Source organism: Battus philenor, unplaced genomic scaffold (assembly GCF_028537555.1).
Source record: "Battus philenor isolate CCGP_79_NKW_IND1 unplaced genomic scaffold, ilBatPhil1.0.hap1 SCAF_22, whole genome shotgun sequence".
In the NCBI taxonomy this organism is placed as follows: domain Eukaryota; kingdom Metazoa; phylum Arthropoda; class Insecta; order Lepidoptera; family Papilionidae; genus Battus; species Battus philenor.
The window spans coordinates 9,359,998-9,375,401 of NW_027181685.1; the positions used below are offsets into that span (position 1 = coordinate 9,359,998).

The 15,404-nt window shown below is 33.9% G+C and overlaps 1 protein-coding gene across 1 annotated transcript; it reads right to left on the reverse strand.

Annotated features, from left to right (window-relative positions):
* Positions 1-166: 166 nt before the first annotated feature.
* Positions 167-15,253, reverse strand: Ankle2 (ankyrin repeat and LEM domain-containing protein 2). Its single transcript, XM_068766967.1, has 14 exons — positions 15,122-15,253; positions 14,795-15,036; positions 13,343-13,498; positions 11,681-11,844; positions 11,001-11,141; positions 10,067-10,240; positions 8,732-8,884; positions 6,879-7,039; positions 5,410-6,458; positions 4,229-4,347; positions 3,557-3,708; positions 2,601-2,732; positions 1,886-2,045; positions 167-782 (listed from the first exon to the last, which is right to left on the reverse strand). Exons 1-14 carry the CDS (start codon positions 15,127-15,129, stop codon positions 690-692), a joined length of 2,904 nt encoding a protein of 967 aa, XP_068623068.1. The 5' UTR covers positions 15,130-15,253; the 3' UTR covers positions 167-689.
* Between the last annotated feature and the right edge of the window lie 151 nt (positions 15,254-15,404).

The window sequence follows — 15,404 nt, forward strand, 5'->3', positions numbered from 1 at the left end:
CATCATCATGTCATTGTTAAAATAGAAATATTTTTATTAACATTCCGTTGAACCTAAACAAAATGTATCGCACGAATTCTTTATGTACTTACGCATTATGCATATATATCAGTACTTTTAAATTCAACCAATGAATCAAGTCTTAACGATCACGTTTCAAGCATAATCATTTCCTTATTGGCTTCAATGACGGTTAGAGATAAAAAATTAATTTAATTATTTTTTAAGAATACACACAAAATTCAAATTAACAGATGTCAAAGGTTACGGTCAAAGATTGTTTTCTTTCAGTAAATACAACAAAAGCTGTCGGAAATTGAGTTTATGTATGGATAGGCGGATTTGAGCATTTTACATAACACAAAAGCCTCTAAAGATCTTTTCCTTTATCTAAGACAGGGTTGAACTAAGTTACCCTGTTTTCCTTTTCTTAATAAAGATAATTAGTTGCTTGAACTGTTTTATGTCATATTTAAAACACAATTGAAAATGTTTTTTCTGTTTTTTTTTTTTCATTTCAACAACTCGCTAAATTGAATACTAAAAATTGCTTCTAGCGTAGATTAAAAAAATATGTTTATAGCTATTAAGTGATGCAATACAAGTAATCGCATTTTAATTGGTTTTGTAACGTACATCTTTATATTGTTTCTTTTAATGGATGAGGGATAAACCATAGGGTAGTTGTCTCAAAAACCGAAGCTAACGTTGTGTCCTATGTTCTTGGCCGCCAGCGCAGATCGCGGTGAGTTTGGTCCCGTTACTCGAAGCCAATTCGTAACCTGCAAACATCATACATATTTTATTAATCCTATTCATTTACAAAAAAAAAAAATTTGCTTATCAGTAATATAAGATGATTATATAAATGTAAAAGCTTTAAAAGGTTAATATACTGTGCTTTTGCTGTCAATTAATGTATGGTACTATAAAAAAAACCAATGGTTTTAGAAATTATACTTAACGTAATGATAATATATTTGAAGGACCGGAAAGTAATGTCGTTTCTGTTGACGTATTTTACAGGAAAACCTATTGATTTGTTACCGCTCTGACATTGAAAATTTGTATACCAGATGGCAAAAGGTTGTTGATAACGAAGGTAAACATATTGTTGTTTAGAAATAAATACTTGTTAAAAATGTAGTCGTGTGAATTTAACTTAAAAAAGCGACATTACTTTCCGGTCCCCCTAATAATAATAAAAAGCGTTAATAATATTCGGATTACTATTTGTTAAAATTAATTATTGTTCATTATCTATCACTGTAGCCTTTGTACTACCAGTATTTACTGGCCTAAATATTTGTATTAAATAAAATATTCAATGTAACAAATTTCATAGGTTTTTGCTGTCAAATGTGCTATACATTCGTCTCTAATACTTTTACAACAAATCAACTTGTATGGATGACACATTCATTCCTATATAATGTTCTTGAATCATTTGAAATGTAATATATAGATATATATAGAAAGAATGCCAAACTTTCAAAAGTTGCAACATGAAATAACTTCAATTGTCCCATTATCAATTAAAACTTGACTATTTCAGCAAAATACAAATCTAAAAAAAATGGCAATTTTTTTAAAATTTCATTTGATTATTCATAAGGTTAAAATTTGTTTTTATCGATATAAACTGTCTATATGGTGGTCAATTTTATAACATGCGATATAGTACTAAACTAATTACTGATGTGTCCATCAATCCAAGTAAAGATTTTAATAATTTAAGATTCTACTCTCGGAAGTGGAGAACTAAAATGTTGTTTTAACTTCACCTATCAATGTAGGTAAACAATATTTAAATTCTCTACCAAAATAATATAGTTTTGGGAACATGGTAGAAAAAAAAATTTAGTAAACTCTGTTCTAAACTAACCTGCAAAGGGAGCGACCTGTTGGAGTCATCGTCTCTCTCCTTGTTGGGGGTGCTGCACCTAGCTGTTAGTCTTGACCGCGCGTTGCGGCCGGTCTTGGCACATGGACTGCTCACCGCAAGCGAAACCCCAGTTACGTTCATCTCTGATGCCGCCTGCCATCTGCCAAAACGTTACTTAATTTCAGAGCTTTCCAAACTTTTAACATCTCTTAATAGGACTCACATCTTCTCCCTTAGTACTAAGTTCTTGGCAAGACGAGAGTAGACCAACATTTGGAAATTTTGTTGGTGGTCATTTTCCGATACTGCCTCATATTGAAAGTTTGTTTGTCACCAAATTATATTAGTGATGTTGGCAGGCTGATACTCTTTCAAAATTAGAGGTTATTTCTCCAATATATATAACTGTCCTTGTGCATTCTTATGATTTGTTTCGTGAAGAAGTTTATACCGACAGGCCTAACGCTTTTACAACGTCATCGAACATGAGTTCACTGAACAGAAGGGTCCGTGAAATATGCTAAAACTAAATCAAGGCATCGTATTTCAGACTCTACAATGACATTCACACGAAGGTGAGTGGGAATATTGTCGTAGTTACATCGTCGTCTGTGTCGGGGGCACTATATATTAGTTTTAAATATATTTAACTATCAATAGCCATGGCAGTAGATCATTCATCAATTGAACAGTTGTGAAAGAAAGAGATACTCACTTCTCTCTCTCCTCCGGCGTGTAGAGGGAGATGGTGTGCCGCCACCTGTACACGTTGGGGAACTGGTCCAGAGGTACTTCACTCTGCAGTATGGCTTCGTACACCAACCGGTCCATCTTCGAAGGTTCTTCGCTAGGGGCCATGATATGTTTCTTATTTACCATGTCACAGACAGGGTGATTTTTATGAATGATTAAAATGGTTTAATTATATGAATGAACGATTGACAAAAATATGATTTAAGTTTTATTTGGGTAGTCACTATATGGAGGCAGGGTAAGACCAGTCATCCTGATAATGTTAAGGACATTCCTAGGCCTTGTAGTGGGCATTTATTGGTTGACATGATGATAATTATATCATTCCACTCAAGTATGCATTATTTGTAGTTTTAATTTCTTTTATTAGTAACAATACATTCCTCCATCCTAAAGTGGCAGAGACATAAGTTTTTTCCTTTCTAAATATTCTGTGTGCTCTCTGTATATGAAATTACCTTTACACTAGTTCCTTTCATCGTTTTATACAAATCTTATATTTTTTGTCTCTGGCAGACAGCATTTATCACGATGGTATAGCTAAATTTTTTTAACTATCTATATGAAATTAATTTATTTCTTATTAAGAAAAGGCTTTCTATACTTGTTTATTATTTATTTATCTCATTTATAACATTCCTATTTATAATATTAATAAGATGCATCTGACAATTCGTCTACGAGTGGTGTCGAAACTGGCTAGGTTTTTTTAATAATTTGTAGACGGAACAAAGATACTTTATAGTATTACTCGATTTTATATCTTCATATTTATAACTGCCTACTGGTTACCTTTTCGACACTCCGGGTTGAACGGTAGTGAATGTCTAAGGCGTTAAGTTTGTCACTAAAAATTTAAAATAAAAACCTCTCGAACCGTCAGCACAGAACGGTGAAGTAAGATTGGCTATAACTTACCCATATATGAAAGGTTCGACAAGCGCCCGGTCGCTGGCGTCTACCAGTTTTACTGCATCCTCGTCATCTTGCTCGTCCGAATGTTCGGATGCGGTGTGGTAGGCATCCTCACCATCTGACTGGCAGGAAGCCACAGACTCGTCGTCAGAAATCTAAAACAAAAATCGTTCTCAGGAAAATATATAATAACAATGTAGGTTACAATCGAAACATTAATATTACGTCATCGTCGCATTGAAATGGAGAATTCCACGGAAATGGAATTGTTCATTTACGTCGATATAAATACGGGCGAAGCTCGAATGAACATACACACTTCTACTTCGTACTTCGTGTTGTTACTACCTCAAGACCAACCCGGCCATAGGAAAAATCCCGCAACAGTAACCACTTGCATAAGTGGAAGAATGTTAGAATATGCCAATTTGACAAAAACAAGAATCAGACCTCTCCCCTATAGAATTCTTCATCTTAAAGCTGCCTTAAGGTAATATAAACGAACTACCCTTTATAAGTACTTTTATCTTTTCCTTACTATGGTTGTCTGTAAGAGATTGCCTTGTGTCATAAGACCGCCCATTGTACTTTTCTGTATATTATTGTATCTGTATATTATGTATCTTATCGTGTACAATAAAGAATATAAAATAAATAAATAAAAAAACAGTTCACCTCTGGCTCCACAACCTGGCATTTGGCCATATCGACAGTGTATAGAGGGCTGCTGTCCCCGGCCGGGGAGTTCACGCTCACAGGACACTCGGCTACATTCGACTGGACTCTGCCATCACCTATATATTTCCATTAAAGTTCAATTAAAACGAAAAGATTACCATCTACTAAAAACTTCCTATAGCATCAATGATATTACTATAAACTATAAATGCTATTAAATCTATTATTAATGTTATTACTCCAGGATAAACCTCCCATAATTTTGTGTAAGTGAATGTAACAGCGAAAACACTTGTACATTGCAAATCTGACAGTCCCCGTGACATCCCCTGTCAATGTCAATCCTTACGTCCTTCTATACTAGTGTTGCCATATAACCATTTTTCTCCCATACATATTGAAAAATAGTTCTGCACACATGATGCCCTCTATTATCTTCTCTGGCAGTATAATCCACAATTGTATTAAGATGAATTATACCGCATAGATATATCCATGTTGCGTAGTAATTTTAAACAAAGGTGGAAAAAAATGAACATCATTTCAAGGTCAGTTCAGCCGATAGACGACCACAAGGTATGGGACTTCCCTAAAGATCTCGACGATAAGCTATCTTGCCCGCATCCATTTTCCTTGACTATGTCGTCATCTACCTAGTGGGAGATCTAACAAGACCATGCCATATTACGTATATACGTACTACTTTATTATTAAATGCATTATTCGAAAGACTTTTATAATTCCATTGTGTTAAATACGCACAGACGGATTTTCATTCATGAAACAATTCTAAATAGAGTACTAATTAGGTTGAATATTTGTTCTAATAAACCACTTTTAAAAATTTAAGTGGGCCCGGTGGACCTAATGAAGGTACATTTCTGCCTTTTTCTTAAAACTTGACAGATTATATGTAGTAGTGGAATGCGGAAAATGGAATATAAAGTAACAGTCATTAAGTTTCCTAAAATATTATCTGCCTTCATTAGTGAAAGTAGGTGAAGTAGGTGAAGTTATTTTCATTCATCACTATCGAAAGCAGATAAATCCGCTTATTAATTGTGAATCCCTTTTTCTTGTCACACCTATCTAGGTCTCATCAAGTTTCCTGGGTGTCCACCTGGACCACTTTGGGGACTAGAGATTAACGAAAATTAATAAAATACAAAACCACTCACCAATATCTTGATCGAACATCAGTCTCCGTGCAAAGCTCTCATTCTTTGGACTTGTTGACAACGATGACCGATTTTTCCTGAACGAAGCGTTTTTCTTACTGTTCCTTTCGAAAACCTCAATTTTCCATTCGCACCTGCATTTACTCGCTCTTCCCCAGATCTCCGAGCACTCTGTGTCAGACACCGCTGGCCCCTTGGTCTCGTCCGATTCCGTTAATTCTTCGCAAATAAAACTCGCCAAGCATCTGACGTGCTGGTCGATGACATGTGACATTTTGACCCTACTCCGGTAAGCGCTGGGTTTCCGGTCGTCATCCGAACTGAATATGTCATCGTTAGGGCATTTTAACTTTATCAGGAATTCCACCAGATTGTTAATGTCGTCCAAGTCTTTAGTCTGCTGCTTCAACTTGAAGACTACCAGCTGTGCGAGGCGAGAGTGGATCAGCGAGAAGTTTATCGACTGAAACCTTTCGTCGTCCATGTACGTGAAGATCGTGTGCTGTAAATGTTTCGCTTCTGACTTTAAAGAATCGCCAGCGACTTCTGGCTCCGCTGTGAGTGAAAACACTAAAGCATCTGCTATCCTTTTTGCAAAGACCTGGCAAGTCCTCTCTATACACAGTAGTTGGTTGACAGTGTGATTGATAGATGGCGGTGTGTCTCCATTCATTAAGGTAGGTTTGAGGGTTGGCTGTCTGCAAAGCCTCTGCCTGATGGGGTCCGTTTTCATCCAATGCGCGGGTCTGTCCGAAGAAATCTTGCATGTTTTCATTGCAGCACAAAGATCTGATATTGGACTCAGAGGTGATTCCCTAATGGGGCTCTGGGTTATGTTTCCAAGACTTATGCCTGATACGGATAAGTCTTCAGGTAATTGCATGGATTGTGCGCAACTGTCGCTGTATGCAAAGGTCGCTGCGCTATTATATTTCTCGCTTAGATAATTCTCTAAAAGTGTTAGACCTTCGCGTGTTCGCAGATCAGTGAAGGTGTCTAAGAACGGCCAGTACTCTTTCCACCCGACATTCATTTGCTCCGCTAGATTTCTGTTAACAAAAGACATGAAAACATAACAACAAAGGACTTTTTAAAACAATCCATTAAAAGAATAAAAGAGTAAGGAATGAAATCATTCATCCAAAAGTTAATACGAAGTATTAAACACACGTGTAAGGTGATGATAACAACAAATAATTAACGTTAGCGAATGTAAGACAACTATTATGAAGAAATATAAAGATTCTTTACACATCAATATTTTGTCTGGCCTCTTTAATTCTAGTAGAATAAATAAAAATAATGTGTCATGTAATTTTTCAGTGATCACTTTATACAGGTTGATTAGAAATAAGTGTAAAAACTTTAAAGTTTTTTACTGACAAATGAGCAAACCTTCACCCGAACTCGACCTTTTAAAACTTTCAACCTGTGTAACTTGATTTTAAACTAAATTCAAGAAAGCTTACCTGCCCACTGACTCCAGTCCTTTGCTCAACTCCGCTAGCCTGAACGCGGCTCGGGGAGGCGTTTTCCACCGGCGGCGAAAGGAATCGGCCTCTCGAGATGCCATCGGGCCCGCAAACGCGCGGATCTCGTAACGTGGCCTCATAGGATCTATATTGATTTCCTAACACACAAACAATATTTAGTACATGTATAGAAATATTTATATACTTAAGACTACGTTGCACGCGGCGTGGGCAGGTTCTTCACTAAGTAGACTGATAACATAGTCCCGGGAAGTCGGTAGATGAGGGCAGTGCTAGACCGGTCATCATGGCGACATTTAGGGGAGGCTTGCAGTGGATGTCCATCGGCTGACACGATGATGATAAAATAATTGAAAATATGGGGACCCAGCATCTATCATTAACTAGCTTACAATGCAGAGATGACAATAATTCGAATAAAGAATTGAAAGAAAGAGACAAAGAATGGCCGTTAGACCAGGTATTAAACATGCTGGAGTTACCAACTAATGATATGCATGAACCAAAGGAATGTAACGAAAGAGACAGTTCGTCCTCAGTCAGGAAGGAAACAGCCTGATAGAGAGAGACAAAAGTGATTAACAGATTAGTAATATGATGATTCAAATGTTGAAAAAAGCTTTTGTTACTAAAGAGTGAGCAACAAGCTCAGAAAGAAAAACATTATATCATACATGTATTTTTTTAATATCACAAAACAATTTCTGAATTTTGTTTCATATTTTGTCTATCCGAACCGAACAAACAATTATTATTTATATATGGAAGTGCTTGTTTGTGTCAGAGAAATAGCTTCTAGTATAATGCATCATCATAAAAACTTGTCTCAGTCTAGGGCAGTTTACTGGTGAACATAGGCGTCCCCGTCAGATTTTTAATAGAACTAGTGGTAAGCTCCTAAGGGATGGATGACCGGCAACACGCCTGCCGGTACGTGGTCTCCACTCCAAACTTAATAATCCCAGCGGTCATATGTTCTGCGCGCCATGCAGCTTTACCATCAAGCATATCTTCGTAATGGAGGCTACAGAACAGTACATCTCGGAATTCTCGTAGGAAACCAAGAATTAAAATTTGATAATTACAATGGGCAGTCTTCTGTTTTAGACTTTAAATTTTTTCTAAGAATATTTAAAAAAGTTATCCTAATGTGAACAACTTAAAAGGTATATCAGAGTATGAAAAACTTGTATCAGCTCTGCTTATGCTTCTACCAAGTGGGCAAAAAAAACTCTTTTGAATTTGCTCTAGCTTGGCCTAGGGATCTACAGTCAGTTCTCAACTTACTACGGGGTTCGGTTCCCCAACTTCGAACGTAAGTCGATATGGTCATAAGTCGAATTTCATACACAATAAATAATAAACATATACATATTTCTGATTTTTAATTTCTTAATTATTATTATTTTAGTTGGTTAATTAAATAACTACATAAATAAATATATATAAGCATTATTCTGGTTTATTTGATTATCATCTAAGCTATTGATATTCATTGCTGTCTCTTAAAATTTATCAACTAGTGTAATAGTAGTGCTTTTTGTTTTTACAAACAAATCCAATTTTGTTTGGACAGTTTGTTTTTTCTTCTCATTATAAATTTCATCATAACAGGCAATTGCTTGGTGAATATTGTGTTATACCTTCGAAAATCTATCGTTGTCTGAGTATTTTCAAACAATTTAATTGCCTCTAGAAGCGTGCAAGATTATATTAGACATATATGAGACTAAAGCTATAAAAAATTGACACATTTTTTAGAAAAAAAATTATGAAATATTTTGGTCGTAAGTACGAATGGTCGTAACTGGAAAACTGACTGTACTTACAGGTGGCACGGCTGGAGTGAACGGTCGGCCAATGGTGGGCTCTATGCTGCCGTCTTCTGAGTGCAACACGGGCACATAGAACCGCTCCTGAAGCATGCTGCGAATGTTGCGCGCCACTTCAGCCGGCGCGTTCGACGCCCGGTTGCAGATTATCTATATATATAAATTGTACACTTTATTAAAACATAATTTTTGAAAAATACTTCATTATAATGTAAAATGACCATCATTGTTTTAAAAATAGATAGTTGTGAAAAAAAAAACTATTATAGATAAAAATTATAGAAATATAGTAAGAATTTATTTAAAAAACGATCTATATATACACGGTAATTGGTAATTGAACTTATGAAGGAGTGAATGTACAGCTCATTTGAATACAATTAATGTATTGTACACCGTATATAAAAATAAATGGTTTCAAAAATAACATAATAAAAATAAGAAAAAAACGTTTACTTATTTATTAGATTTTTTACTACTATTTCATTGTTTAATCTGTTTCTGAAATCCTAACTGCCAGAAGTTATAGGGCTGTTTTATTCTAATCACTTTATTCAGGTGATTGGAAATAAGTGTCAGAACTTTATGCTTACATATGAGCTACACATTCCCTTTAAAGCTTTCACATATATAAACAATCTCCAGTATAACAATGTTTACAGCTTATTTACTATGACATTAGTTTATTTAATTTTTTATCAAAAATAATAAGTAAATAGACCTAAGTAAAAATAAAAATTAATTTTTATTATAGTATTTGTACTTTCATTTATTGACAAATGATCTATACTTTTACCTTTTTATAGCTCTCTTATAAGCAATCTATTTCCAATTACTCTGTTTCTATATATCAAGAATTATAAAAAATTGATATATTGCACATGACAAGTACAGTAATAGTAAATATTGCCTATACTTGTCATATATATAGACATATCGAGGAAACGCTAGTCACCACACGGTGAGCAGTAAAGGGAAGTGCACAATTGGCTAAGATTGGAGCTTGTTATAAGCAGCCGTAGACATGTACTTCATAGGAAGTTCTAAGAAGCCTTACAACCAAAACTCATAACAAGGCTTTGGCAATCGATTTTGTCCAGTATAACCATTTGATATCCCCACAATGAAAAATTATTTCATGTAAGATATATACAGACAAAAAGGTTAAATTGACTAGATGCACAAGAGATATTTGAGAACACGTTAATCTTAAGACATTTTAGCTTTAATGGAATAGGCAAATATTATAAATGTAAATTGATACAAAGATTTTCTCCGATAAGGGTGAAATACAAATTTAGTGGCTATATACTTAATAAAAAATATACTTACATCTTTCGGTTGCTCGCCATATTTATTAGTTGCCTGCATATTGCACTGCGGGAACGCGGTGAGGACGTCCACGACAGCTTCAGCGCCGAACTTGGCAGCAAAGTGCAGTGGAGTCTCATTCATTGCCTTGTCCGGGGTATTTAGGTATCGGTCCACCAGAATGGCCGAGAATTCCTGAGTCAAGATAAACTTATGATTGGTAACTAAAAAGGAACCTGGTTAATTAAATATGCCTCATAAAGTTTGTACAAGATGGAGAGACAGCCTCATTAAAATTGTCGAATGACACTAGATATATTCCACCAACCGAAGCTGTTAAAAGTCAGGGAGGCTTACGTCCAACAGTGGACGTCTTAATGATAAAATGACGATGATAATGATAATAAAAAGATCTTACAAGTCTGATTAAAGTTGATAATCTGTTGGCTTATTCCAGAAAACACTGCTGGTGCGAGAGAGACATATAACTATACCCACATGCTCAAGGTAGACGACAACTGAATGGTTTATTTATTAGTAACTTACTGAAGACACATACATAATTTAAAGAAAGTATTTAATACACAAAAACCTATTATCATATTTGAGGCTTTGCTGGAAGCCACTCTTTATATTTCACATAAAACATCTGCTTATAGTAACCAGACTGATTACAGATAAACACAGAAATGGACACCTTCACAATTGAAATACAATAGAACCATTTGGAAGAAGCAGTTTGTATCCAGCATCTTCCTTGTGGTCATCTGATCATCTGGTGGACATTCTAGATTGCACTTGCCAGTCGCTGTCTCCAATTCCTAACCAAATAAACTATCCAATATTTTTTTTTAACAAAAATTTACATAAAATTTTAATAATGGGTTCTTAGAAGAATGTCTTAAACTAATTTGAAACAAGTTCTTCATAAAAATATATAGTAAATATAACTGACCTTACAAGATTCTGGATCTGCATCCATCCCATACAAGGTTTGCACAAATGCAGGGTTACCAACAGTGGTCAGTATTAAATTGCAAATCTCTGCATTCATTGCTTTCGCTGCAACATGCAATGCATTGTAACGTGACCCTTCCTGGAAATATGCATATGTGAAAGAATTAATAAGAAAATATAATATATACACATAAACAATTAATTCCTATTTTCTTTGGTTTATTCATTACTTGAGAACAGCTCCTACATTCATAGTTTTTCCAAGTTTCCTAATCCTTTGTAGAGGAGGATTATTAGTATAAAATATAAACTTCTAATGTAGCATGTATTTGCAATGTCTATAAGTAAAGCGAGTGCTGGTGTTGAGTGTTTGTGAATTGTGTGTGAATTTTTAAATGACTAGCACGGGCCAAGATGTAGAACTAACAATGATATATGTCTAAAAATAGTACCACAAATATTATAATAACTATTTACTATTAATTCACACCTAAGTAAAAATATATTATTCATAACTAGGACAGGATGGAGTCTGTCAAGTGAACTAAAAGAGATTTTCTTTATTTTTAACCCAAAAACATTTTTTTTGGTTATTTACATTGATTAGTTAATAGAGACATGCATTAATGACATAGACAATTAAAATATAAAATTAATATAAACAAAGGTTTATCTAACCTGCAAAATAGCTGGAGTGTTTCCACTGCTGACAAGGAAACGAGGATTGTCCCAAACTCGATCATGAACAGTAACTGCCAGTCCTGCTTCAATCGCCTTCCTTAAAGACACCATGTCTTGTGGAGAGGGTGCCTTGAATGGGTAAGGTTTTTCTCCCATCACAGCTAAGTTGCAAGAAAAAATTATTGTTTAATATTATTAGAAACATATGCATAAATAAGAAACTAATATATAAACATTACATTTATAAATGAAAAATGATAAATTCATTGTGAATTGGTGGAGGTAAAAGCGAAAGATATAATGATGAAATACCACATGGTTCAATACACATTGGGTCTCTAGCCATTAGCTGAGCTCTGTACCTTATGCCGTTAAGAAGAAAATATTACTTGGATATTGATACCGCTAGGATAGTGTATTTTAGTTATATGGGGTAGAAGTGCGAATATTGAGTACAAATTTATGAAAAACAAAAATAATTCTAGCAATTTATAACTTAGTGCTATAGAACTCCTTGAGAAAATGGTTCATTGAAATCATTATTCTCACTGTGGCCTCACAGTATATTTATGATAATATTTTATGCTTTACAATAGTTATGGTAAATTGAAAAAATAGGAGAATTCCATAGTGTAGTATAGGGGAAGTTCTTGGCAATGATGTTCCTTGATTATTTTGTTTTCAATTAGTTTATATCTGTCAGAAAAAAAGATGTTTAGTGGAGTTTCATCCTGATTCTTCTCCAGAACTATAATACCTTGTGAAGCAGAATATGGTTAAATAAAAAAATAAGTATGGTTAAATAGATTTAAAAAAAAGTTAACAATCAATATAATGTGTTATGTGATAAGTCTGCCCATAGTACTTTTTTGTAAATTCTCAGCTCCGAAAGCCCTTGGGCTAACAGCATTAACATCAACAGAGAATAAGTTAAATGTATCCTAGCGCCTAAAATAAAGTGTTAAATTTTTAAAAAATAGTTTTGTTGTACACTTCAATGTTGAATAAATTAATTTTATCTTTTATAAATTCTTTTAAAAGTACATAAGTACCTTGAAATGGGATTTATAATAACAGGAGATTTATGACCAAATTTACATTAGCATGTCTAGTAAAATCATTAAGTTTATTTTTAATTATTTAATTAACAAAAAATAGTAGGAGTGGTTCATCAGTGTGTTGGCTTATTTATTACATATTCAATGTTGAATTCGACGAAATGGCCTTGTGGCACGCATACGCCAAAATAGATAGCTAATAGCTTTAGGTGTGGCGTACAATTTATGACCTTAAATTCTTTGACATACTTAACACAAATGAATATTATGAAAAATGCAAAAGAAGTTACAGTGAAACATAGTGGTAGCTTAATTAAAATAATATTTTTATTTCATGATCACCATTTTAGCAGTAAGGCATCCACTGCTGGACATATGCCTCCGCAATTAACTTCCAAAACCTATACAAGTTAACCTTTCAACCTTGTTAAGTTAGCTCCATCAATATTTTGGAAAACCATAGAAGCTACAGAACTTAGTAGACAAGCCATTGCATTATTATCAAAATATTTTTATATCTACAATATTGACATTTGCAATCTACAAATATATTTAAAAGGTGCTGTTTAAAAATATACAACAAAAACCAATTTATTCTTACAATTTGCATTTCCATCATGGGCATCTATTGGTTCAGCGCCTCTTAGAGCAAAGGAAACTGCATCTTGATGATTCCTGAACATCTTGAACCTTGCCAACTTATATCTCCGCACCAGCTCCAAAGCCTCAGACTTGTTCTTATACACATGTAAGGCTTCTGTGGAACATTTAACACAAAATGAAACTTAATGTATTTAGTAACATATTGATATTAATTCTATCAAAATATGTAAGTGATGATATTAAACTAGATAATTAGTTCAGCTGTTAACAATAAGTATGTAAAAATAATTAAATTAGGTCTAAATGACCATTGGTAAATCCTTGATGAACTTGACTCTATAACTAAACTTGAGTAGATTTTATAGACTTATTACAAAAGATATTAGAGCTATCTCCATACATTTAGTAAAAAAAAGTTTGGAGTATGAATCTGAATATCTTACTTAACGTCTGACCATAGGAGAAAACTACAAAGTATCACTTGAAATTATCTATTTATCATTTCAGCCCATAAGCATACCTTGCATAGGCCTCTCCTAAAAAGGATATCCCATAAGGAGGATATATACCATAATATATACCATAATCATCACAATTTGCAGGCAATTGGAGTGTGGTATTAAGGTACACAGAAGATGTTTCTGCCCATCCTGTGAAACTTGTGTGTGATCAATGGCATTTAATTAATGCACAAAGTGTGAAATATTAAAGACTGCATTCCGAAAATCAAATCAATGACCACTGTTTAATCACCTATTAATATACAAACATCCTAGCTACTTCCAATCGAATTCTATGGGGGTGGGCTATGTTCAGCTGTGGACATCCTATGGCTGAAATGATAATGATAGCATAAGGATTTATATTTTGGTATACAGAAACAATTTGTAAGCATTGTTTTATAAATAAAATTCATAACAATGAAAAGTATTTTAAAGTATCGTGGCACAATATTATACATAAAAATGATTAAAATTTATTAAAATTAATATAGCTAAAAAAGCTTTCAAATATCTATCAGATATAACATTTAAATAACCATTAAAAAGTGCGGTTGTCCATTTTTGAAAATGAAAGTGATCTTGACCTACTTTACTCAGATAAGAAAGTATTATAGATAAGATCTAATTTGAACATTATTTGTTAACCATTTTTTAAACAGTTGACTTAAAAGGAATATACATTTAGTACCCAACATATGTTTTTATCTAGTATAATATAACCAGTATTTAAGATATTTTTACGAAAGCAAAGAAAATCAAGTAAAGGTAAGGTGTATACCTGCAGACTTTATTTGCTTTAGTATACCAAACAGGCAAAAACTGAAAATGAAACATTCCAGGTCCATCCTATGTTCATACTATAGAAATTTAAATAAGTGTGCAAATTTCTAATGTAATAAGATTTCAAAACTAAAAATTATAATTAAATATGATTACAAAAAGCTCACCTTCATCCGGACCTTTCTTAATTTCACAAGGAATATAGACTCCATAGTAAGTTGTGCCTGGCTCAGGAGCCGTTGGACTTTCTGAACTGTGTCTTTTACTCAAAGTATCTAGGCGGAGAAGCCGACTAAATAAACTAATTGCCCCGTCTTTCTTTTCAGGCGGTGAGAGCGATAACTCCTCTTTCGTAGTTCCGATGTCCTTACATCCCGGAATTAACACTGCCTTCGACATTTTGCTCTTACTGGAAATGGTAAACAAAATAGCTTCATCCTTTTGTTTGTGACAAAAACGAACGATAAACTTTATTCTTATATTATTTACAATACCTTATCATTAAAGGGCGTCATAAAACCATTGTAGCAGATGTATTGCTGGCTTGTGTTTCTTTATTTAGCACATGTTCAACCAAAATAAACGAACAGTATAATTACTGGTGTATTTGAATGAAAAAATAAAAGCGTTAGTCGAACGATCAGTGACGTTTTTATTTGACGTAGCTGGTTTACCATAGATAATGTATACAACAAACTAGGTGTATTAAAGGGATTATAACAAAGTGAGAATTTGTGCACAAACTTTATTTATTCTTTTGGTAAAACGGGCTATTTT